Here is a 24598-nt window from a genome sequence, read left to right as displayed (position 1 = left end):
CCCACCTATTTGCAGGCTCAATGTGGCTTAAATAGTACTGTAAAGGCGTTCGCCCATTCTGGCATGAACAAATACAAATTGAGGCATATTTTCAAAACACTTTGGGAGGCTAAGTTCCATAGGTTTCTATGGAACTTTGGGAGGCTAAGTGCTTTGAAAATATGCCAAAGTGATATTGTGGTAGAAAAAAGGTTCACGTGTAACAGACACATTAGGGAATCGTGGAGAGGAAGAGTTATTTTATGTCCATTACAAGCTTTGGTTTCGTTGAGTTGCAGGGTTCAGACATTTAAGTTGGGTCAGTAGGGTATGCCTTTTTGAACAGGTTAGTTTTTAGTGATTTCCGGAAGTTTAGGTGGTCATACGTTGTTTCATACATCATACGTAATTTCATTGTTTTAGAAGTCTCTCTACTATTTCAGAGCTGTATGAAGGGACTGGAATTGCCCAACTGATTAATGACTTGCATGTTATTCTGTGATGTTAATTCTTTAATATTCCTTGCTGGTGGTCTTTTCTCTTAGAAATTTGTTCTGAACTGTTTTTTTTTCCCACAGAAATTCACTGGGCCAATGGGGGGGGGGGGAGAGCTTATTTTTTTCACCCCGTCTGTCTGATCTGGCATATTCATAAAAATGTGTCTTTTCACTGCATTTTCCCCTATGCCAAGTTCCAGCCCAATCCGTTTAAATGTTGTAGTTATTTTGCACCGCCACCGCACCAGACACTTTTCCACTTCTTTTGTATATTTCTTTCCAACGTCAGTTGGGTTAGCAGCAACACTAACATATAACCAAGCCCTAGTCAGTCCCCCCCTCCCAAACAAAAAGCGAGGAATCAGGAGGGAGGAAAAAGACAAGGAGGGGTGGGGTTCCTCTCGGATCTCTGCTCACTCTCCCTCAAGTAATTCAGAAGTAAAAGAAAACGGATCAAAAATAGCAAAGAAAATTTTGTAAGAAAAGAACCTAGAAGGAAAAAAACAATAACAACCCAACAACTACAACAAAACCTCCCTTTTGCACCTAGAGTAGACAAGTAGAAATGCGATTACAGGATACCAGAAGCATATTCCTAATTCAGAGAACTCAACTGCAGGGATCAAAGAAAAAGGAACAATAAAGGGATAGAGGAAACAGAGGTGAAAAAAATAATGGGTCCTATTTCCTACAGAAAAGAGAAGAGAAACCAAAGAAAAGTGTGGAAAGCAGGCAGCAGCTCCTAGCTCCTTACTTCTTATCTCAGATTTAAGAAACTTTTGAAACCCTATATTTTTGGAAAATATATTAAATGTCTGGCTTGAAATGGGTAAATTTGGTTTTATTATTCAGTAATCAGAGGTGGTATGTTCTTTATTTCTAGAATTTCCTATAATTAGTATTACATTTAAATTGTAACCTGGGTTATATTCCCTACTTCAAAAACTCTTTGTAATCCGCCCTAAAACCGGAAGTAGCCGAATGACATTCCTATTGCATTGTAATTTACTCCTCCTACCCTGTAAACTTTACTGTATGGTGGGAAATGGGAATGACGTTAGCAGGCGGGATACAATCCCCGGATGGGGAGGGAAGTTGAGAATGATCTCACAGTCACCGACCTTTACCGAGTCCGAGACCGGAAGAGAGGCTGCTGGCGACTGGAGATCTTACTTTGGATTGAGGAGGACGTATGCTGAGTTATAACGTTTTTTTTAGTAGTCTTAGACTTGAGCAATGCTTCTAGTATTGGAGAGGTTCATTGGCGTCTTGCTGGTTCTCGTTGCTGTTTGTATGGGTGAGTATTCCTGCTATCTCTCTCCCCCCCCCCCCCCCCATCTCTATTTCATTTCGCTGTGCTGTTTCTTTATCTTTCCCTTTATCTCCCAGCTCTGATCGTGTTACGGTTCAGCTCGTATTCTGGGCGACAGTGGGCTTTTTCTGGCTCAAGTGAGATGACTCGTTTTTAGGTGCGTAAAAGGCTAATATGTCTATTGACTGATGAGCTACTGGGAGATTCAGAATATGACGGCGTTTAAGGATCTTTTCGCTCAACTGAAAGTGGGGATATTTTTCTATTTCATGACTTCTTTTTGTATCCACCACTCTTAGAAAAAAAATAATTTCTGTCCCGTTAGTATCAGCGACGGTGGACTGCGGGGGTAATGAAGATTTTGTTAGTAGTACCTGGCATTCGTAATGGTGATGGGGAAAAAGGGGTGGGGTTAGAGGATTACGGTCCTGATGGTAGTGTCGCAGGTTGCCTGCTTCCTTTGGCACAAATTTCACCCCCCCCCCCCCCCCCCAGCAGACAAGTATGACTCTACCGCAGCGCCTTGTGACTCTGGGCAAGTTACTTAACCCTCCATTGTCCCAGGTACAAATAAGTACCTACATATATATGTAAACCGCTTTGAATGTAGTTGGAAAAACCACAGAAAGGCGGTATATAAGTCCCATGCCCTGTTTAGAATTGCTAACTTCATCCTTCTCTCTCGTTATTAGGAACACAGGTTCATTCCGTTTTCAGAAATATGATGAAGTTAACATCCATTTAGTAACGAATAGAATGAAATGTTTATGTAAAAAGCTGGGAGTAGGTAGTAGATAGTAGATTACTGCAGGCATGGTGACTTATGGGCCTTTAGATGAGAAGAAGGTTGGGGTTTAGTTGGAAATTAATTAGAATTATCCTCTCTAAGGGGAAATCCCCCCCCCCCCCTCAGTATTTTATGTGTATGTTCATGAGCGTATGTGTGTTAGGTGATCAGGATTAACCATTTGCATTTCACCTGGTGTGCCAAGAAAGTAAAGAGGCCCAGTGTGCAATGCTGAATATGGGGGGGGGGGGGGGTACACTTAATAACCTTGATGAGTTAAAACTGCTTAGCTGCGTGCGTCTGGTAGCGCTATACAAATGTTAATAATAATAGTTTGCTGCACCTAGGTTTCATCAACTGCTTTTTAATCACCACTGAGTTTAATGATACTTAAACTGATAGTGGTAGAACAGGTTGATGCTATTTAATGCCTGCAGTGTTTGGCCTATCTGTAATGGTGTGTATGAGGAAACATACTATTTACGGTGGATGGGCCTTGAGACTAGGCTGTTTAACTAAGAGTTAGTGGAGGCAGGGAGCTTGGTTTCCTTGTTTATGTGTGTGTTAATCATTCACAGTAGTACTGTATTGATTTCTATGTTTGCTTCATACCAGGTGTGCTGTTCCCCTCCCCCTACCTCCACTTTCCACATTCCTGAGCACTTACTGTAATGGAAGCATACATAAGATAAAGACAACAATTTAATTCCTGTGGTGTTTCTTTAGGCCCTAGCATTGTGTACAGAGGCATTATTGTCTCTTATGTTCACCTTAGTATTCCTCTGGCTGCCTGGTTTATCTGCCTTCTCTTTTCTGAGACTGAACCATAGGGAACATACATAGAAACAGAGAAAATGAAAGCATATAAAGACCCTACGGCTTATTTAGTCTGTCCATCCATATCATCTACAATCCCCTCCTTTTCCCACTTACTTGTCCCAAGCTTGAATTCAGATGCTCTTATACTCCACTACCATTGTGAGGCCGTTCCACAAATTTTCCACCCTTACTGTGAAGAAGTAGTTCTTTAGGTTACTCCTGAATCTTCCCCCTTTCACTTTCATCCTATGCCCCCTAATTCCAGAACTTCTTTTCAGTTGAAAGAGACTTGCCTCTTGTGCATTTATGCAACAGAGGTGTTTAAATATATCTGGGAAAGAGGGTGGGGGTCGAATCACAGCATTAATATGTGAGTCCCTGGCTAATTTTTGAGCCTTTGTTATATTGCCTAATTGGTTAGCAATTCCCAAACTGGGTTCTGCAGAACCCTAGTTCTTTTCAGGAGTTCCACAGGCGAGGAGCTTGGTGACATGCTTCATGCGCCAACTTTGGCGCTACTACACAGCATGAACTGTGTACATTCGGGAGTGCTGGCATTGGTAGCTGAAGCATGTAGCTGCTGCTTAGGCAGCGTGTGCACAGTCCTTTTCTGCTAAACTTAAATCAAAGATAGACCTCTCCAAAGCAGCATGAGGTAGTTGGGGGAGGGGGGGAGTGGTTTGAGAGAGAAGGTGAGATGCCAAATCGAGGGTGGAGTGGTGGGAGGGAGGGAAGGAAGAGACATTGGACCCACCTTTTGAAGGGAAGGAGAGAGAAAGGCCCCAGATGCTGGACTATGGGGGAGGACTGGCGAGAAGAGAGATGGGACTAAGAGGGGGCTTCCTCGGTGTATGAAACATAGTTGAGGGGTTCTACCACTGTAAAAAGTTTGGGAATTGCTATAATAGGTAGAGCAGCTAGCTGAGACCAGGGGAGCCTGTTTCAAATTCCACTGCTGCTCCTTGTGATTTTGGGCAAGTCAATTAACCTTCCTTTGTCTCAGGTACAGAAACTTGGATTGTGAGCCATCCAGGGACAGAAAAATACTTATTGTATCTGAATGTATACTGCTTCAATAACTTTCAGGCTTGCAGGCAGTATATAAAAAAAAATAAAATAATTATGCCACAAGCTTGCAGAATAATTCCCTTCTTTTTTTTCCCATGCATCCCCTCACTTTGTCTCTCTCTTATTTAATTCACTCCCTCAGTATTTGTAGGCTTTATCTCTTCCTGGTATCAGTTTATCTGGTTTAACAGGTCTGGTGAGTGAGTGGGAGTCTTTTTTTTTTTTGGCTACTAGAGCATTGCCTTTCTGCCACCCTTCTGCCCCCCCCCCCCCCTCCATCTGTAATCTGATTGCAGCTAAGACATTTTTGGAAATAGGGCTTTTCTCAGGGCTCGCCTCTTTGACTTGGATTTTAGCATATATCTGCAACACTTGGGGAGTTCAGCTGGGAGACATAATATTGAGATTTACATCTATGCTGATGCCTTTGGTAGCTGAATGAAATTAAGCTGTGGAGAGGTGAAATGCTTGTCTGGCAGAAGAAGAGTTGGTTAAGGTAGAGTGGTTTGGTGGCTAATTTATCTAAAATTTACATTTTTAGGACTTGGTACGATTAAGCGGATCAAGTTGTCCATTTCTTAAATTGGGCAGTGATGTTCCCTGGGCAGCCTGAGATCTTAGATTCAGATGGAGTAGGAAGGGAACAGGTGGCTTTAATGACTAGAAATGCCGCCTTAGAACTAAGGCTGATTGGGCAATTTAACACTTTTTCATCAGAGAGAGGTTTCAAGAAGTTCGGTCCTTATTGCTGAATACATTATATTACTGTAACCTTTTGTACATGGGTTTGCAGTCTGAATACAAGAAGAAAATATTCAAAATTTAGTGGGTAACTTTGGGAGAGTGCCACCATTTATTTGTTGCATGGGCTCCCCATTAATGAAGAGGTCTATTTAAGTTGCTGGTCTTGATGTTTTAAAGTGTTTTTTTACTCAGAAATTAGTATATTTGAAAAATAAGATCAAATGATGTAAGTTCTTCCCAGCAAGAATAAGATTTCAGAAAGTCATTTGGAGATATAACGTTCTTTATGCAGTGGGACCTGAATGCTGGAATAAGTTGTCGCTTAAAAATCTGCCAACTTCTTTCCCCTATTTAAGAGTTGATCATAGTTTGAAGATTGACTATAGCATTTTATTATTTTTTATATCTTTATTTTCTCTTATTCACTCTTTTATTATTTGAATTAATGTTTTTACTAAAATGGTATATACATTTTGATAAATTGTTTACTGGCCTTTAGGTAAATTACAGAATTATGTACGGTGTGGATGGGGAACAGGGAAAGAGAATGCAGACTATGAATCCAAAGCTTTGCAGTTGCTGTCCTGTGTGTTGGAGATAGAGCTGGAGAAGAAATTAAAGGGGACTGAGGTGCCGATGTAGCAAAAGTGTACAGACATTAGCCTGGGGTTAGAGTGCTATCTGCACAAAACCCTTTTCTGCATTGGTACGCAGAAGCCAACCCTGCACAAAGCCTGGCCTGGCGTGAGTGCTGGAAGTGTAGGAGAAGACTTACATAGTGACTACTGTAATGTTATCCCAGCAAGACAGACTGTTTGCAGTCTGGGTCCTTGAGCTCCCGGCCCTTTAAGTACTATCAACCACTGTGGTGTGTGGTCAAAGCGCATGCCTAAAGGGGCATCCCAGGCCACTTTGAAGTGTTGCTTGAAACAGTTTGGAGGATCATGCTGGAGTTTGTCGTTCAGATTATTCTGACTAGATCTATTTGTTCATGAACAAGTGCAAGCTTAAGGCCAGAGTTCTCCCCCTAACAATGGCCGTTAAGTGGACAAACATGTCATTGGCTTTTTCTGCTGCATCTTCCTTTCCCTTACAGGATGGAGCATCTGTGAGTTCAGCATGAACTTCACTTCTGTTGCCTTCATTATCAGTGGGTTTTCCAAGTTGTGTTCTGTGGAATTTTCAGCATCTAAGATTGTGGAGCTATCATTTGGGGCCTTTGCCTGCATTGGTGTTTGCTCCTAGCTTGAAATGGAGCCTTCAGGCACAGATTCTGGTGATGACGCAGAACCCTCCCCCCGCTCCCCCCCCCCCCCCCCCCCGGTCAGGATGATTCCTGGCTATTAATTTCATTTCAAATATCTCATGATGTCATGTAGTTTTTCCTCTGAGACTGTGACTAAATTGAGTAATGTAGATGCAAACGTAGTTCATGTGGATAATTTAGGAATAACACAAAGTAAGTGGCACAACCGCTCTGCAAAAGTGACCAGCACACAGTAATGTCTAGGGTGTTTTATCTCTTCTTCCTCTGGATTCGGGATGAAATGACTGAACTATGCAAGCACAGGTAATAAACCTGTTTTATTTTAGACTAGTATAAAAGGCCCGTTTCCGAAACAAATGAAACGGATGCTAGCCAGGTTTTCCTCGTAGTGTGTATGTGTGAGATTGACTGTGCGATTGTGTGTCACAGAGAGATTGAGACTGGGTGCTTGTGTATCTGTGAGTGAGTGTGTGTGTTTCAGAATGACTGTGTGCGAGTGTGTATGTTGAACACAGTGAGTGTGAGAGAGAGAGAGAGAGAGTGTTCACACAGATACAGTGTGTTGGACAGAGAGAGAGTGTGGTTTCCCCCCTTCTCCCTTCCACCCCTGTCTGAGTTCCAGAAACCCCTCCCACTTCTTCCCATCTGAGTTCCTGCCCCCCCACCACCTCTTCCCATCTGTCCTCTCCCCTTGCCAGTCCACCTCTCCCCCCGTTTGTGTGGAAGGCTGCGTTTTGATTTTGTGTGTGTGTGTGGGGGGGGGTGGTGTTTGAAGTGGTAGGCTACTTGTTTGAGGTGCCGGAGACGTTGGGACTGTGGGTAGTTTTTTCTTGTAGGGCGTTTTGTAAGGATGCTGCTCATACCGGGAGCTGGAGCATGGGCCTGACAATTGTAATCTCCTTCCAGCAATGTTCTTCGTCTTCCTGCTGTTCAGAAAGTGACCGCTTGTGCTGCTCATTCTCCTCCCTTGTCCCCATGCAGTGGGACTTTTGGAGGCTTCATTAGAACGTTGGAGGTGCGTTTTATATAGAGAGATAATAAGGATCAGTACAAAAATAAAGTTAGTGTGAAAAATATTTCTCTGGCAACAAATCACTAAATAGATCTGATCTGGTAAAATGCGCTAATAATTCCTGAGAGTTAGGGATTGTTTTTCCTAAGAGAAAATTATACACTTCATGTCAGCACAAGTGAGCATACAGCTCTCTCACATACCAGTTAGCTCTAACTTTTTTTTTTCCTTTCAAAGAGATCTCTAGATAACCCAAACAATAGAAGTGTTCTAAACTCACTCTGTGGGTTACTGAGTCTCAGGTAAAACGAAATTCACTCTTTGCTTTAGCTGATTTTCATCAGTGAGCCAAGTCTGCCCAAGCAAGGTGGCCTAGAATTCAAGGAAAGCAGCTCCTCTCTGCCAGGTCAGAGTTAATTGGTATGTGGGATCCTGGGTACCTTATTTTGAGCCTGTAGTATGTTGCTGGAAAAGCAGTCTCTTCAGAGATGCTCAGAATGTAGTTATCTTGATGGGGTACAGAGTCGAGGGGTCAAGTTAGGTGTAAATCCACTAATTCCTTCTTGCAACTTTTTAGAGTACCTGTCTGATGACAAACGTAACATAATATTCCTTGTCATCAACAGCAGATGAATCCATTAACTGATGGGTTGTATCCGCCTACCAGCAGGTGGAGATAGAGAACATTGAAAGCACATGGTGTTCCAGGACGCCTAACCCCCTCTGCCTTCAGTATAACTCTATCTCCCAGCAGGTGTGGATGTCGCTTCTCAGCTGCTGGATTTCTGCCTGGGGTGGCTCCTGTGCTTTGCCAGTAGAGTAGGGGGTGTTGTGGCTGGTGGTGCCCACTTTAATGGCATACTTGGTTTTCCCTGTCCCTGCCTTACCCGTTCCCCCTCCTCCCAGAGTTCCTCTGTGGCTGCCTGCCTCTAACTTCCCTCACAGTAAAAAAAAAAAAAAAAAAAGAGGCTTTCTCCTGAGCTCCTGGTTTGGTGCAGCTTGACCACAGCGCGTTTGACTCGGTCTCCTGAGGTGAGAGTGGTGCCCAGCTCCTCCGGGGAGGTTCCTGCTGACAGCGCTCTGTGCGGGGTAAGTTTTGGTGCAAAGGCGCCATTTTGTTTTCTGTATTTGATGGCTGCTCTCACTTTGGACAATGCAGATCAGCAGCGGGGCTTTGCAGCACATGCTGCCTAGATGCTAATGCTGGCACGAGCATGGCGGGTGGTGATTCTTCCCGCCTGCCGGAGTTGGCAGCGGCCGCCATCTTGGAGGCGCCTCGTGACTCAACCCTCGTGGTTGCAGGGGGGTCTGAGTGCAGGGGGACGCCTCGTTTCAAGGTTTCTAGAGGAGCTTTTGCCTCCGCTTCCCCCAATGTGGGGGTGGATGTACAGGGTTCTTTATAGCCCAGCGTCTGCTGGAGACCTTTATTTCTTCCCCTGAGCTTTTGGCTGATGCTAAGCGTAGACGAGTGAATACCCCATCTGAGGGGGACTCTTCACTCTGTTCTCCTCCGTGGTCTAGGTTCGGGGAGTCTGAGGGGTCTGGCAGGCCCTCACGGACTGATGATCCACATGAGGGTGGCTGCTTGCCACAGGAGTTGGATGACCCTAAAGTGGTTCGGATTTTCCACTGTGACGAGCTACCAGCTCTCATTTCTGATGCCTTACGGGCCCTTTGTACTGAAGATCCTGACGAGGGCGCTGCCTCTTCTATTAGTCCTAGGATGGCTAGCACTAAGAAGCCTTCTCGGGCTTTTCCCGGCATGCTTCCATCCAAGAGCTTATTTCAGCTCAATGGTCTGACCCTGAGGGTCCCTTGAAGGTGGCCAGGGCTGTATCACCTTTACCCCCTGAGGGAAAGTCAGTTGACCCTCTTTGGGATGCCTAAAGTGGATGCTTTAGTTAATGGCTGTGACTAAAAAGACTACTCTCCCGGTGGAGGGAGGGGTTGCTTTGAAAGATATGCAGGACCGGCGGCTGGAATCTGCGCTGAAGTGGTCCTTTCATATCTCGGGCCTTTCCTTACGGGCGGCTGTTTGCAGTTCCTATGCAGCCCGGGCCTGCCTTTCCTGGTTGCAGCAGGCGGTTGAGGAGCCCGCCGATGTAGCGGGTTCCCTCGCTGAGGTCGGCCTGCGTATGGAGTCTGCTCTGTCTTTTTTGGCTGATACCTTTTATGATCTGGTCCGAGCTTCGGCTAAGCAGATGTCTGTGGCGGTTGCTGCCCGCCGCCTTCTTTGGCTCCGGCATTGGGCGGCTGACATGGCCTCTAAATAAAGGCTGGTGAGGTTACCCTTTCGGGTCCTCCTTTTATTTTGGGAGGATTTGGAGAAGATTGTTAAGGACCTTAGGGGTAAGTCCCAACGGTTGCCTGATGATAGGCCGAGGCCTTCTTCCAAAAGTCCTTCTTTTCCCTCCTCTTCCAGGCCATGTTTTTGCGAAGCTTGCAGGTATCGCCCGGGGCACTCTGCGGGGGTTTGGTCAACGTACTCGTTTCCAGCAGAGGAACTCCTTTAGTTCGGAAAAACATGTGGCGGCGTCCGGGCAACGTCCAGGAGTTCAGGGGCGTCCTCCACAATGATGGGGCGCTGGTCCACTCGCCGGTTCCCGCAGTAGGGGGTCATCTCCCTCTTTTTCGAGGAGTGGACCAAGATTACTTCGGATCAGTGGGTCCTAGACCTGATCAGAGAAGGTTACCGGCTAGAATTTGTTGTCCTAGTAGGAGACGCGTTTTTGGAATCCCGATGCGGCACTGCCGTCAAGCGGGCGGCAGTATACGAGACCTTGCAGGTGTTGTTGAAGCTCGGAGCAGTGGTTCCGGTTCCTCCCGTCGAACGCGGCTGCGGTCGCTACTCCATCTATTTTGTTCAGACCTATCCTCGACTTACACAGAGTCTGCGAGGCCTTAGGAGTGCGACACTTCTGCTTGGAAACCTTGCGCTCTGTCATTGCGGTGGTACAGCCAGGAGAGTTTCTCATGTCTCTGGACCAGTGTTGCCAGGTGGGCGGTTTTACCGCCCAATTGGGCGGTTTTCCGCGACCCGCCGCGGGAAATTTTTGCCCGCGGCGGGTTGCGGTTTTTTGGGCTTTTTTTTCTTTTGGGCGGTTTTCAGGCGTGTTTTTCGGCCGCGGGGGGCGGGGTTAGTGATGTTTTGGGCGGGGTTAGTGATGTTTTGGGCGGGGCCAATGACTGCGGGGGCGGGGTTGATGACGGCAGGGGTGGGGTTGATGACGCGGGGGTGGGGTGTCAGGGGCGGGGTTTGAGTTTGGGCGGGTTTTGGGCTGGATTTGGGCTGGTTTGGGTGGGAAAAAATTTTTCCACCTGGCAACCCTGCTCTGGACCTCAAGGAAGCGTACTTGCATATTCCCATCTGGCTGCCGCATCAGCGGTTTCTCCAGTTTGCGGTATTGAGCCAACATTTCCAGTTTCGCACCTTGCCTTTTGGCCTGGCGACTGCCCCTCGGACCTTTTCCAAGGTCATGGTGATAGTGGCTGCCTTTCTCAGGCGAGAGGGTATCAGAGTTCACCCTTATCTCGACGACTGGCTCATCAGAGCGGATTCGGCAGATGAGAGTTGACTTGCCACAGCCAGAGTTGTTACAGTTCTTCAGACTCTGGGCTGGGTAGTCAATATGCCCAAAAGTCACCTGACCCCCTCTGTCTGGTGTTGAATTGTCTCTTAGTTTTGCCTATATAGGCTAAACCACACGGGCAAATTACCGCATAGATAACATTTCTAGTTTTACAATTAGAGAATTCAATACCAGAATAATTGAGCATAAAAGTGCCATAAAAAGGAATGCATTTGAGAAACCACTGGTGGAACACTCAAAGACTTTAGGACATCGTTTTGAAGATTTACGGTTTTGCGTTGTATTTGTTTACAAGAAGAATTGGAGAGGTGGACCAGTTGACACTTTCCTCCTAAGAAAGGAGCAACAATTTATTTTTGAGTTACAAACACTACATCCTAAAGGTCTGAACATGGAGACAGATCTATCAGTCTTTCTTTGAATAAATTATTCTTTTTATGTATATTCATTCATTATTCATTTTTGTCATCCCATTATTTTCAATTTTTATCAATCATGGATACATATATATATATATGTTTTTTTTTTTTATATTTTTAATTTTGTTGATGCATTCTATATATTGCCTTAACTATGAGCACTTTTTCACGTAGGGTGACTATTATTGCATTTTATTTCTTTGTTTTTGGTCGTTTGCATTTCATTAACAATCATTACGTATTTTTTTGCAAGTGTAGTGCTTTTTAATTATCCTAATACATATTTATAATCTTCCAATGTCAATACTACATAGTATCATTCAATATCCTCATTTACATTTTTTTTCTAATTCAGCATTGGTGTTTTTAAGATTTGTTTTTTGTCACGTATGAATATTTTTTTATATTTGTAGTCATTCTTTGCCAATAGCATACAGTCCTTTGGCTTTCACTCATTTTTTTAATTCATTTTCATTTTTTTGCACTTTGACCTGGAAATCAAGGATAAAAAAACATCACATGACACTCCTCAAAGTTTTTCCAGGTTTGACAGCAGTGCATCTGCTTGCGTTGTGTTAAGAGTCACATCATTTTAGGCTTCTGCTGTATGTGCTGGTTTTTTCCAATCTATTATACACCACAAGTTTTCTGTTTTTAGAGTTGCTCCTTTCAGAAGGTTTCAAATTAGCCCCTGACGCAGCCCTTGGTGGGCGAAACAAGGCCTGTGTCAGGCAGTTTGTTTACATGCGGTATCTTCAATAAAATCTTTCTGATGTTATATTGATCTGCTGGCTTCTTTTTCCTTTTTGGTGTCTGGTGATAATGGATGCCAGCCTTTCGGGCTGGAGAGCTCATTGCCGGGGACACTATGCTCAGGGTCGGTGGTCCACCGCAGAAGCGGGATGGTCCATCGATCGCTTGGAACAGAGCGATATTTCAGGCTCTTCTGGCCTTCCACAGGACGCTGAAGGGTCTTTCTGTCCGAGTTCTGTCGGACTACACGACAGCAGTGGCCTACATCAATCGCCAGGGCGGCACTCACTGCAGGGCCCTGGCTGCTAAGGCGTCTCAGATCTGCCACTGGGCTGAGCGCCACCTAGAGTTGCTGTCCGCGGATCACATAGCCGGTCAGAGCAACTTGCAAGCCGATTTCCTCAGCAGACATCAAATCGACCCGGCGGAATGGGAACTGGCAGAAGTTTTTCTTCAGATTTGTGCCAAATGGGGGACTCCAGGCTTGGATCTCATGGCGTCAAGCGTGAACGCCAAAGTCCCTCGCTTTTTCAGCAGAAGGAGAGATCCTTGCTCGGCGGGGTTGGGTGCTCTGGCTCAACCTTGGCCCTCGGGCCTCCTGTATGTGTTCCCTCCTTGGCCCTTGATAGGGCGAGTTCTACTTCAGATTCGTCTGCACCGAGGATTGGTGATTCTCATCGCCGTGGATTGGCCAAGGCATCCGTGGTACGGCGATCTCTGGCGGATGCTGGTGGACGTCCCTCTTCCTTTGCCTCGGGTTCCGAACCTGTTCAGGGTCAGGTGACTATGGAAGATCCTTGCTGCTTTGGTCTTATGGCCTGGCTCTTGAGAGGGCGCAATTGAGGGACAAGGGCTATTCTAATAAGGTTATTGCCACACTCTTGCAGGCTCGCACGCGGTCTACCTCTGCGACTTATGCTTGGATCTGGCGCACCTTTGCGTGGTGTACGCCAAAGTCTATCTCGCTCACTCTGGCGACAGTCTCACTCTTGCTGGACTTTTTGCAGGACGGGCTACAAAAGGGCCTGGCCTACAATTCCCTTCGAGTTCAAGTGGCAGCGTTGGCCTGCTTCCGGGGGAAAGTCTCCGGATTGTCCCTTGCTGCTCATCTAGATATTCTCCGTTTTCTCAGAGGGGCGCTTTGTCTCCGTCCTCCTTTGCGGTCGCCTTGTCCGGCTTGGAACCTGGGACTCGTGTTGAAGGCGCTCCAACGATCTCCGTTTAAGCCTCTTAAACGGGCTTCTGAGAAGGATGCGACTCTCGACAGTTTTTTTTAGTGGCAATGACGTCGGCTAGAAGAGTGTCTGAGCTTCAGGCTCTCCTGTCGGGATCCTTTTCTACAGTTCTCGGAATCTGGGGTAACTGTACGGTGCCTTCTTTTCTGCCTAAGCTGGTTTCAGCTTTTCACCTCAACCAGCCCATTTTTCTTTCTTCCTTCTCTAAGGAGGAGTTTCCGGACTCCTTTGGGGAATTGCGCCTTTTGGATGTCCGCAGGGCTCTGTGGCAGTAACTGCAGATGTCAAATGAGTTTAGGAATTCTGATCATTTATTTGTTCTGTTGGCAGGTCCTCGACGGGGGTTTCCGGCGTCTAAGGCCACTATAGCCCGGTGGCTTAAGGAACTCATTTTTTGGCTTATCTGCTTTTAGGGCGGTCGCCGCCTGAAGTGTTTAAAGTGCACTCTACGAGGGCAATGTCCTCTTCGTGGGCTGACACGGGTGTTTTTTCTCTTCAGGAGGTCTGTCGTGCGGCTACCTGGGCTTGCCAGCTCTCTTTCGTGTGGCATTACAGGCTGGATGTGGCAGCGCGGCAGAATGCGCATTTTGGAAGTGCTTGCTCGCGGAGTTGCCTATTTCCACCCTACTTAGGGAGTGCTTTGGTACAACCCATCAGTTAATGGATTCATCTGCTGTTGATGACAAGGAAGGGAAAATTAGGTTCTTACCTTGATAATTTTCTTTCCTTTAGTCACAGCTGATAAATCCATGATCCCTCCCTGACTGACTTTAGTTTTTGTACCGAATTCCAGAGTTTAATTACATGTTGAGTGAAGAAATATTTTCTCCTATTTGTTTTAAATTTACTACTTTGTAGCTTCTTTGTTTGCCCTCTAGTCCTAATATTTTTTTAAGAGTAAACAAGCGATTCACGTTCAGGAATCCTGTTCAGAAGGAATGGATCCTAAGGAGCTTAGCCGAGATTGGGTGGCAGAGCCGGAGGCGGGATAGTGCTGGGCAGACTTATACGGTCTGTGCCAGAGCCGGTGGTGGGAGGCGGGGCTGGTGGTTGGGAGGCGGGGATAGTGCTGGGCAGACTTACACGGTCTGTGCCCTGAAAAGGACAGGTACAAATCAAGGTAAGGTATACACAAAAAGTAGCACATATGAGTTTATCTTGTAGGGCAGACTGGATGGACCATGCAGGTTTTTTTCTGCCGTTATTTACTATGTTACTACCCTGTTTCCCTGAAAGTAAGATATCCCCCGAAAATAAGACCTAGTAGAGGTTTTCCTGAATTGCTAGATATAAGGCCTCCCCCAAAAGTAAGACCTAGCAAATTTTTGTTTGAAAGCAGGGCCGTCGAGAGCCGGACAAGGCCGCCCCCAGGCCGCCCCCCCCCCCCACCCTCCATCGCTCCCGGAACTAACCTTAAACACCTCCTTTCATCTTCGCAGCAGCAGGGCAGACCTCTCCTTCCTTCCGTGCCCCGCCCTCGCGGACGTTACGTCAGGCGAGGGCGGGACACCGAAGGAAGGAGTGGCCTGCCTTGCTGCTGCTTGCTGCAAAGGTGAAAGGAGGTGTTTAAGGTTAGTTCCAGGAGCGACGGAGAGCGGGTGGGCCAACCCTGATCCAACCCCGATCTTTCCCCGAAAAATAAGACAGCCCCTGAAAATAAGACCTAGCGCATTTTGGGGGGCAAAAATTAATATAAGACAGTGTCTTATTTTTGGGGAAACACGGTATGTTACTATGTTACCTGTTCCACTCAGTATTTTAATAAGCATTTATCATATCTCTTCTCAGCCATCTTTTCTCGAAGCTGAAGAGCCCTAGCCAATGTAGCCTTTCCTCATAGGGAAGTCGTCCCATCCCTTTTACCATTTTCATTGCCCTTCTCTGTACTTTTTCTAATTCCACTATATCTTTTTTACGAGATGCAGTAGCTAGAATTGCATACAGTATTTGAGTAAAAAAAATATTTTCTTCTATTTGTTCTAAAAGTATTTCCATTCAATTTTGTTGTATGTTCTAGTGTTTGAGTGAAAAATCGATTCACTTCCCCACCATTCGGGATTTTGTAGACCTCAATCATATCCCTTCTCATCCGTCTCTTTTCCAAGCTGAAGAGGCACAGTATCGCTGACTAGCTGTGACTCTGGGTCTTCATTGCCTTGATACTTAGTCCAAATCCTTCCGTCCATTCAGTCTGCTTGGTGGTCCAGCTGCTTTCTTCCTTCCAGGGTAGAACTGGTTTTAACTGGTACAGATAACAATGTTACCTCCCAAGGCTGTTCAACATATCCACAGCTGGAAGCTTTACTTGCCCCTGTTCTACACAGTGAACAGTAGACAATGGTATTCAAACAAGCAGTGCCCTTGGTAGCACAGCACATCTTCCACAAAACTGAAAAGTAGAGAATTTGCAGAAACCATGACAATATGGCTCAGAGCATAAGCCCACAAAGGTGACCCAGGAAACACCCTTTTCCTTGTCATCAAGCAGTTGCAGCCATTACAGATGGGTTGTGTCCATCAACCAGCAGAGGGAGATAGAGAGCACACTTTTTTCAGTGCCTCATACCAGCTTGCTCCACTGCCTCTCTTCAGTATTCTCTATCTCCCCTAGGAGAGTGGCTGCAGCTTCTTCGAGCTCCATCTAAAATCTGCCTGGAGGTTGCTCCTGTGCTTTTGCCAGTTGTTAGCAGGGGTGTTGGAGGCTATAGCAGCTTCACTTTAAAGGCACATAGGTTCGCCGTTTCCCTGCCTTACTCATACCTCCGTGGATGTGGACACATTGCTTAGCTTTCCCTGTCCTTCCCCACCAACAGTGGATGCAGGCACATAGGTTCGCCCTTTCCCTGCCTTTCCCACTCACCTGAGCCTCCGGAGTTCTTTTTTTTTTAATCTTTTTTTTATTGAGAACAAGCAGAGCTTTCCAATACAAACATATAACAATTGTAAACAGTAATACTAACATGAAAGTAACTATAGGATACAGTACACATATTATTCACTCCATAAGTATTATGTCGAGCCATCCCCAATTATCCCATCAAGGTACATTGTTATGTTCTGGGCTCGTGCTTGTAATTTTTCAGTTTTATTCCCCCCCCCCCCCCATTCCCAGCCATCCCACTATACCCGTTTCCTTTATACCTCCCTCCCCCCTCCCGTCCAGAGTTGCTCATTCAAAAAGACCTTTTAGCACCCATCGCAGAAATTCCAACAAAGGCACTAGTTATAGGACGAGTTGGAACACATTCCAAGCAGCGCTTCCATATACCATTATACTCCTTAGTTGCCCTATTTCCCAGGTTAGCTGTTCTTTGGATCTCCCAGTCAGCCATCTGCTGTAGATGTCTATACCATTGTTCAATGGGCGGCGATAAATGGCTTATCCATTGCTGCAAAATGACCTTCCTAGCCAACAATAGCGCCAGTAATATAAAATGACACTTGCTACTGTTCAACCCTTGCTCCTGCAGTTCCACATCCGATCCCATCAGCATAATTCCATATGTCCACTCATAAGAGCTTTGCAGCACCTTTTCCAACAATGCCACCACTCTAGGCCAGTACCCTTCAAGTTTGACACACTCCAGGAAATGATGCACTAAGGACCCCCTGCTTATATTACATTTGTTACACACATCTGTATCCCACAAACCCATTGCCTTCCCTTTGCATCTAGTGATATACGCATTATGCAATATTCTATACTGAATCTCATGTAAACCCACGTTTGGTGTGACCCGGAAGGCCTGTTCATAGCATCTAGACAATTCTTGTTCAGCTACTGCCCTCCCCAAACGTGTACTCCATTCCTCCTGCTGCGTATCAAAATATCGGGAAGGCCTGCGCTTTCTCCCCTCTTTGTACCAAAGGGACAGCGAGTTCTGTGCACTAAGTGTTTGCATAAACCATTGATCTAAAGCTGTAAAAGAGGCATAAGCGCCACTTTTTCTCCTCTGGGTGTCCAAATAGTGTCGCAGTTGCAAGTATGAATAAAAATATTTTGGGGGGAGATTCCATGCTTTTTGACATTCAGAGAAGGTGGGACATCCACCGTTCCCCAATTCAACCACTTGCCCAATATATCTGCAGCCCCCCCTGAACCAACCCTCAAAAGGAGACCCTGGCTGACTCGCTGTAAACTCAGGATTACGCAAAATTTCCACAAAAGGGGATGTGCCCTGTGCCCCTCCTATTCTATTCCTCCACCAATCCCAAGCCTTTTTTAATGGCCGGACTAATGCAGAAATTGTAGCTTTTCTACCCCTGCAATGAAAAGTGTTAAAGATCGAGATCCCCTCCCGTCCGCTATCCCAGGTCCCTACAGGTGCAAATTTGGCTTGTCCAGTGTGAATCTCATGTACCCATCTCATAAGTGCTGCTACATTGTACAGGCGCAAGTCTGGCAGACCCACTCCCCCTTTGTTACGATCTCGCGTCAGCTTATTGTAACCTATTCTTGCTCTACGGGCTCCCCATATAAAGGAAGTTATAACACTTCTATATGTCGCTTCATCCTTCTGTAAAACCCACAACGGCATCATTTGTAGCGAGTATAAAATTTTTGGCAAAAGTACCATTTTTGTCAATGCCACTCGTCCTAAGAACGATATGGGTAAGTCCCGCCACCTAGCGCACAAAACCTTAATATTATCCAGCTTCTCAAGTACATTTTTAGTATACATCATATGGGCATCTAAGTGTAAGTGAATCCCCAAGTATTTCAGGGCTCCCCGTGCCCATGCAAAAGGAAAATCAGGCTGCTGCCTGCACCTACAATTAGCTGACAATGCCATGGCTTCAGATTTGTCAAAATTAATTCGGAGCCCCGAGAAACTACCAAAATTTTGTATCAACTGCACTAACACAGGTGTCCCCTTAGTCGCTTGTTCCAGAAAGATCATCATATCATCAGCGAATAGGTTTATTTTATATTCTTGTGCTCCCACTGTAATGCCCTGCAATTCCTTTGATTGCCTGATTTTACATGCTAATGGCTCCAGTGCCAAGACGAAAAGCATAGGGGATAGTGGGCACCCCTGCCTCGTACCCCGCTCCAACTTGAATTTTTCAGTAAGGCTTCCATTAATTAAAATTTGTGCTGTTGGTGATTTGTACAAAGCCCTAGTGCCCCTCAAAAACTCCCCATAAATGCCAAATTGGGGCAGGACCCAAAACAGATAGTCCCACAATACTTTGTCAAACGCTTTTTCAGCATCTAGACAAGTGATTATGGCATCCCCCTCTTTCCCCTTTGTCTCCTGCATAGCCTTCAGTACCCGTAAGATATTTGTGGAGGCATACCTCCCTGGGACAAAACCTGTCTGGTCCCCCTGCACCAAAAGTGGTAGCAACTTTCCCAGCCTCGTTGCCATAATACTAGCAAAAATTTTCACATCTTGATTGAGCAGTGATATAGGTCGGTATGAACCCAGCTGTTCTTCATTTCTCCCAGGTTTCGGTAAAACTACTATGGTAGCATGTGTCAGCTGGCCCATATGCTGCCCCAGCCCACAAAGGGCCTGACAAAGTTCAACAAAGGGACCCACCATCTGAACTCCCAGTATTTTATAGAATTCAGCTCCCAATCCATCCGGCCCCGGAGCTTTTGCTAGTTTTAGCTTCTTAATAGCTTGCTGTGTTTCAGAGCCCTCGAATGGAGCATTTAAAGATTCTAACTGCTGAGACGACAATTTTGGCAGATTTAAATCTTGAAAAAATCTTTCACGCTCTCCCATGTCACTTTGTCCCGCATCATACAGGGACTTATAAAAATCCACAAATGCCTTTTGAATATCTTCCCCTTTATTAAGTGTATTACCTGACTTGTCTTTAATACTAGTAATTATCTTTTTTGCAGATCTACTCTTTACCATTGCGGCTAATAATTTCCCCGTTTTGTTGCCCCATCTATGTAAATTATATTTGTAAAGCTGCACATCCAGGCTTGCCCTCTGATTAAGCACCTCATTGATTTGCTTTTTGAGCTGCCAAAAGTTTTCTCTGCTGCTGGGCGTACCAGCCCTGACCAATTCCGCTCTCGCCACCTGAATCTTCCCTAGCAAATTGATGAGCTCTCCGTCCCTTTCTTTCCTGGTGCGGCTAGAGTACGCTATTATCCTACCTCGCATTACTGCTTTACCGGCCTCCCAAAAGATCACAGGGTCTACCTCAGATGCCTTATTGGTCTGCAAGAACTCCTGCCATTCCCTTATGAGATATTCCCGAAATTTCGGGTCCTGGTATAATGCAGGATTCATTCTCCAACTAGCTGCCTGACTCTGCCTTTGGCAACCACCCCAATCAACCCATACCATGCTATGGTCTGATACTACCCCGGCCTCTATTCCTGCCGCCCAACATTGTGATAGCGATGTGGCCGGTAGCAGCACATAGTCCAGACGTGCCTGCACTTTGTGTACCTTAGAATAAAAAGTATACTCATGTTCATCGGGGTGTAGAACCCTCCAAGCATCTAAAACACCCAGCTCCTTCATCAAAAAGTTAATTCCCCTGCCACTCGCTTCTTTATGCCTAGGTTTTGGGGGACTGCAGTCTATAAGCGGATCAGCGGTAATGTTAAAATCACCCCCCACTACCAATTTATATTCGTTCAGTGGTACAAGTGCAGCCAATACTTCAGAAAAGAATTTGTGGGAGTACACGTTTGGGGCATAAATTGAACACAAGGCCATTTTAACACCCTGAATCGTCCCCGCCCAAATCACATATCTCCCCTCCGAGTCTTGAATAACCTTATGCTTAGTACATGCCAAAGATCTGCTAACCAGAATAGCCACTCCCCGTTGTCTACTATTATAAGAGGCAGTGGCCAATTCCCCAACCCAACCTTTCTTTAATTTCATATGTTCTGGTTGAGAAAGGTGCGTCTCCTGCAGGAGCAATATATCCACTTTCAAGCGTCTGCTATAACTCAATATTTTTGTGCGCTTAACAGGCGAGTGTATCCCATCTACATTTAGAGTAGCTATCCGAATATTACTCATCCTCTATCCTACAGTTGAGATATACTTTCCAAACAATTTCCTGGTAAACCCTTCTGGAGGTGACCTCCCAGCTCAGCCCCCCCCATACTTTATATGCTGTTCTTGCTGTAACGGTCTTTTCATCTATAACCAAATCCCGGACACACTGGACCTCCCTACCCACCCCTCTTCTATGTCTCCCCTGCTCCCTCCCCCCCTCCTTTTCCCCCCTCTTCCCCCCTCCCTCGCCCCCAATAATGAGAGAAACCCCCGATTCAGGTAGCTCCCGCAGCCACACCACCATTCTCCTCCTTACTTCCTCTGTCCAGTCCCCCTCCCTTCCCTATTCACTTCGTATTCCCCCTCCCCTTGTAGTCTGTTTTACTCCCCCAATCTCCTCATACCGCATGCAAACTGCATTCAGTCCACACATTCTAAAGGTTCTCAACCTCTTTTTTTGGTCACTTACATCCGCTGCCCCTTACAATGCAAATTTTCCTGCATCAGATACAAAAAGGAGAAGGGGTAAAAAAACAGAGACAAAGAAAACTAAAAAGCAGAACATTATAACATGTTAACCGTAAACAGGAGCTAGTCACCACTCAGGCTGTCAGATGGCAATCACTAAAGTAGTGCTGTACTGTTTCCTCATCTCTCGCCCCCTGTCGTAGGCCAGCACCACTGATCTCGAAGCCTCCTGGACTTTTCAAACTCACAATCCTTTCGTCTCCGCCCAGACTGCCAGATCGTCTCTCAGCTATTTTGGTCTATGTGTATTCTGAGCCTTCTTATCTTTGTTTAACAAAAGCCCTGGTTCCATTGGGGATCTGAGACTGAGGCCCCGCTCTCCAGTTTTCATCACAAACAGCTAGCAGCCTGGGCAAAGAAGCCGGGCCATTTTAACCTGGCCAACCAGCCCCCCTTGAGAAAAACAAACTTCACCATTTAACAGACCCAGATTCCTGATTGCTTATTAGACATGCTCATTGTTAGATCTTGCTCGCAAATGTTTTAAGATCCTGGGAATCAGTGAAGTACAAGGTCTTATTGTCGTGTACTACCCGTACTTTCGCCGGGTACATCATTGTAAATCTAATCCCCTTATCAAACAGGATCTTGCAGAACTGTCCCATGCGGCGCCTCTGTTCAGATACTCTAGCCGAGTAATCTTGAAAAAGGAGAATCTGCGTGCCATGGTACTCCAAGTTTCTGTTAGCTCTGTAAGCCTGCATTATTTGCTCTTTATGTCCATAGTCTAAGATTCTTATTAGCACTGGTCTAGATCGCTGAGCTGTTTCTCGGTGGGCTCCCACTCTATGGATGCGTTCCACCCGAATGGTGTCTTGTATTTGCTCCAGCTTCAGCTGTGCGAGGAGCCATTTTAAAACGATGTCTCTCAGCTCCTTCTCCGGCACCGACTCTGGTAATCCGATCATTCTGATGTTGTTACGCCGACTCCTGTTCTCCAGATCATCCGTAAGTAGTTCCAACTGCTTTGTGTGTGTTTCTAGCAATCCAACCCGATTCTCCAGCGATTCAGCCTTGTCCTCTTGCCTGCTGATTCTCTCTTCTGCTCCCTGTATGCGAGCTGCCTGCCTCTCTAGTTTCTCATTAATTGAGTCCACCGACGCCTGCAATTTCGCCATGCGGTCGTCTAACACTGCCGTAAGCTGTTTTGTCAGCTCCTGCACAGCCTCCGCTTGCAGGGTGATCACCGCATTGCTGGGCGCCGCCGCTGCCGCCATTTTGGGGCTCCCGGGTTGAATGCGTTCTCGAGTCGGCCGCGGAGTCTTGGCTGGCATACCCCGCAACACTATGTTAAAGCTGCTTCTATTGCCTCCGTCAGAGCCTCACTGCTTACGGTACACAAACCCGTAAATTTTAGCACTCAGGGGTGTGGGGAAGTCGAAGATTTTGCTGATAATAGTGCAATAGGAACGGAGCTGGACTATGAGCGTCCTTTCAGCCCGCTGGCATCACGTGACCCCCTCCGGAGTTCTATTTACCTCTGCTTTACTCACAGCGTAAAAAAAAAAAAAAAGTTGCTTTGGCGCTTAGACGCTGGAACAGAGGTTTTTCCTTGCCTTTTTCTATAGGACCGGAGCGGTGATACTCGGTCCAGTGAGGTAAGAGTGTTTTCTGACTCCTCTGGGGTGGGCCCGCGATCGGGGCGATTTTGGCGCGAACCGCCATTTTGAATTTTACCGCTGTTTTCGGCGATGGCTGCGGAGACAGTAAAGCGCCGTTCCAAGTGTGGCAAGCGCAGATCAGCAGTGGGGCTCTGTAAATCGTGCTGTACAGACGTTAGAGCCGGCCCGAGCATGGCGAACGACGATTCTTCGCGCTCTGAGCTGGCAGCGGATGCCATTTTGAATTTACCACATGGCGCGACCTCCACTGAGTCGGAGAGTCCTGAGCCCGGGGGGAGGCCTCGGAGTGAGGCTGATATGGGAGCTACTAGCCCCGGCAGAGATCCGGGTGCCCAGGGTGAGTTTTTCTCCCCTGATTTTGTCTTATTAATGCATAAAGCATACGTGCTTAAAAGAGCTCTCCCACAAAGCCCAGCATGGGCCTCTTCTAATGCCCCCCCGGTGGATTCTAGCCTGGGTATGCCCTCTGAGGCGTTATTCCCTGATAATTGGCAGAATATGAAGCGCAGAAGGGCTCATTCCCCTTCAGAGAGTGCTGCACCTCCATTCTCCCCCCCCCCCCCGCCCCCGTGGTCGGGCTGCGAGGATTCGGAGGACTCTGGCAGGCCTTCATGGTCTGAGGAGCCAGTCTGGTGCAGAAGTGACTCAGGATCTGGACGATCCCTCCGCGGTGAGAATTTCCCACCGTGATGAGCTGCCAGCGCTTATTTCTGATGCCCTGCAGGCTCTCTCTATTGAGGACCCTGCCAGTGGCACAGCCTCCTCTGTGAATCCTAGGATGGCTAGTACCAAAAAGCCTGCTCGAGCCTTTCCTTTGCATGACTCCATCCAAGAGCTTATTTCGGCTCAATGGGCTGACCCCGAGGGACCTTTGAAAGTTTCCAGGGCTATGGGGCAATTATACCCTCTGAGTGAGGAGCATATGGCTCGCTTCGCTATGCCTAAAGTGGATGCCCTAGTCACAGCTGTGACAAAGAGAACTACCCTCCCTGTTGAAGGAGGTGTTGCCCTGAAGGATATTCAAGACCGTAGACTGGAGTGAGCACTTAAACGGTCATTTGAAATTGCAGGTCTCACTATTCGGGCGTCTGCATGCAGTTGTTATGCTGCTAGAGCCTGCCTGGCTTGGTTGCAACAGGCAGTGGAACAGCCCGGTGATGGAGCGGAGCCCTTTTCAGATGTGGCTCCGCGGATGGAGTCGGCCTTGTCCTTTCTTGCTGACGCCCTTTATGATATTGTCAGAGCTTCGGCTAAACACATGGCAGTAGCAGTGGCAGCTCGCCGTCTTCTTTGGCTACGGCATTGGGCGGCGGACATGGCCTCTAAGCAAAGGTTGGTGAAGTTGCCCTTTCAAGGCCTTCTCCTGTTTGGTGAGGAGTTGGAGAAAATTGTGAAGGGCCTGGGTGAGGCTAAACCCCAGCGCTTGCCTGAAGATAGGCCTCGGCCTTCCTCTAAGGGTGCGGCGGTCCACTCCTCTTACAGACCTCGCTTCCGTGAAGCTAGATGGTACCGGCGGGGGCGTTCTGCTGGGTTCACTTCTCGTGCCCGTTTTCAGCAGAGGAACTCCTTTCGCTCGGACAAACGTTCCACAGCCACTGGCTCAAGGCCTGGAGTTCAGGGGCGACCCTCTCAATGATGGTGCGCTGGCCCTCTCCTCAAGTCCTGTCATCAGAGGACGTCTTTCCCTCTTTGCCAAGGAGTGGGCCAACATTTCCTCAGATTAGTGGGTCTTAGACCTGATTTAGAGACTGTTACAGATTAGAATTTGACGCCCCTGTAAGAGATGTGTTTGTGGAGTCCCGATGCGGTTTTGCTGCCAAACGGGCGGCGGTAGAGGAGACTTTACAAGGTCTGATTCAGATAGGGGCCGTGTCCCCGGTACCTCCCGCTGAACACGGCTGCGGCCGCTACTCCATCTACTTTGTGGTGCCGCGAAAAGGAGGGTCTTTTCGCCCTATTCTGGACTTAAAAGAATTAAACAAG

General features: G+C 46.8%; 1 protein-coding gene across 4 annotated transcripts in view; it reads left to right on the top strand.

The window, feature by feature from the left end:
• The first annotated feature begins 1560 nt into the window (after positions 1–1560).
• The window catches only part of NECTIN2 (nectin cell adhesion molecule 2), a 200587-nt gene continuing 177549 nt past the window's right edge, over positions 1561–24598 (top strand). For 2 of the 4 annotated variants that reach the window (XM_030212835.1, XM_030212836.1), the window contains exon 1: positions 1562–1773. In XM_030212835.1, the coding sequence (XP_030068695.1) occupies positions 1713–1773 (61 nt within the window). In that variant the 5' untranslated portion in view covers positions 1562–1712. Of the gene's footprint in view, positions 1774–24598 lie in introns of all 4 variants that reach the window. The other 2 variants (XM_030212834.1, XM_030212833.1) reach the window with 2 other exon arrangements.

This window comes from Microcaecilia unicolor, chromosome 8 (genome assembly GCF_901765095.1).
Source record: "Microcaecilia unicolor chromosome 8, aMicUni1.1, whole genome shotgun sequence".
NCBI classification, from domain to species: Eukaryota; Metazoa; Chordata; class Amphibia; order Gymnophiona; family Siphonopidae; genus Microcaecilia; species Microcaecilia unicolor.
Note: the sequence above shows the minus strand (reverse complement) of the source record. Positions and strands in the feature narration are given on the sequence as shown.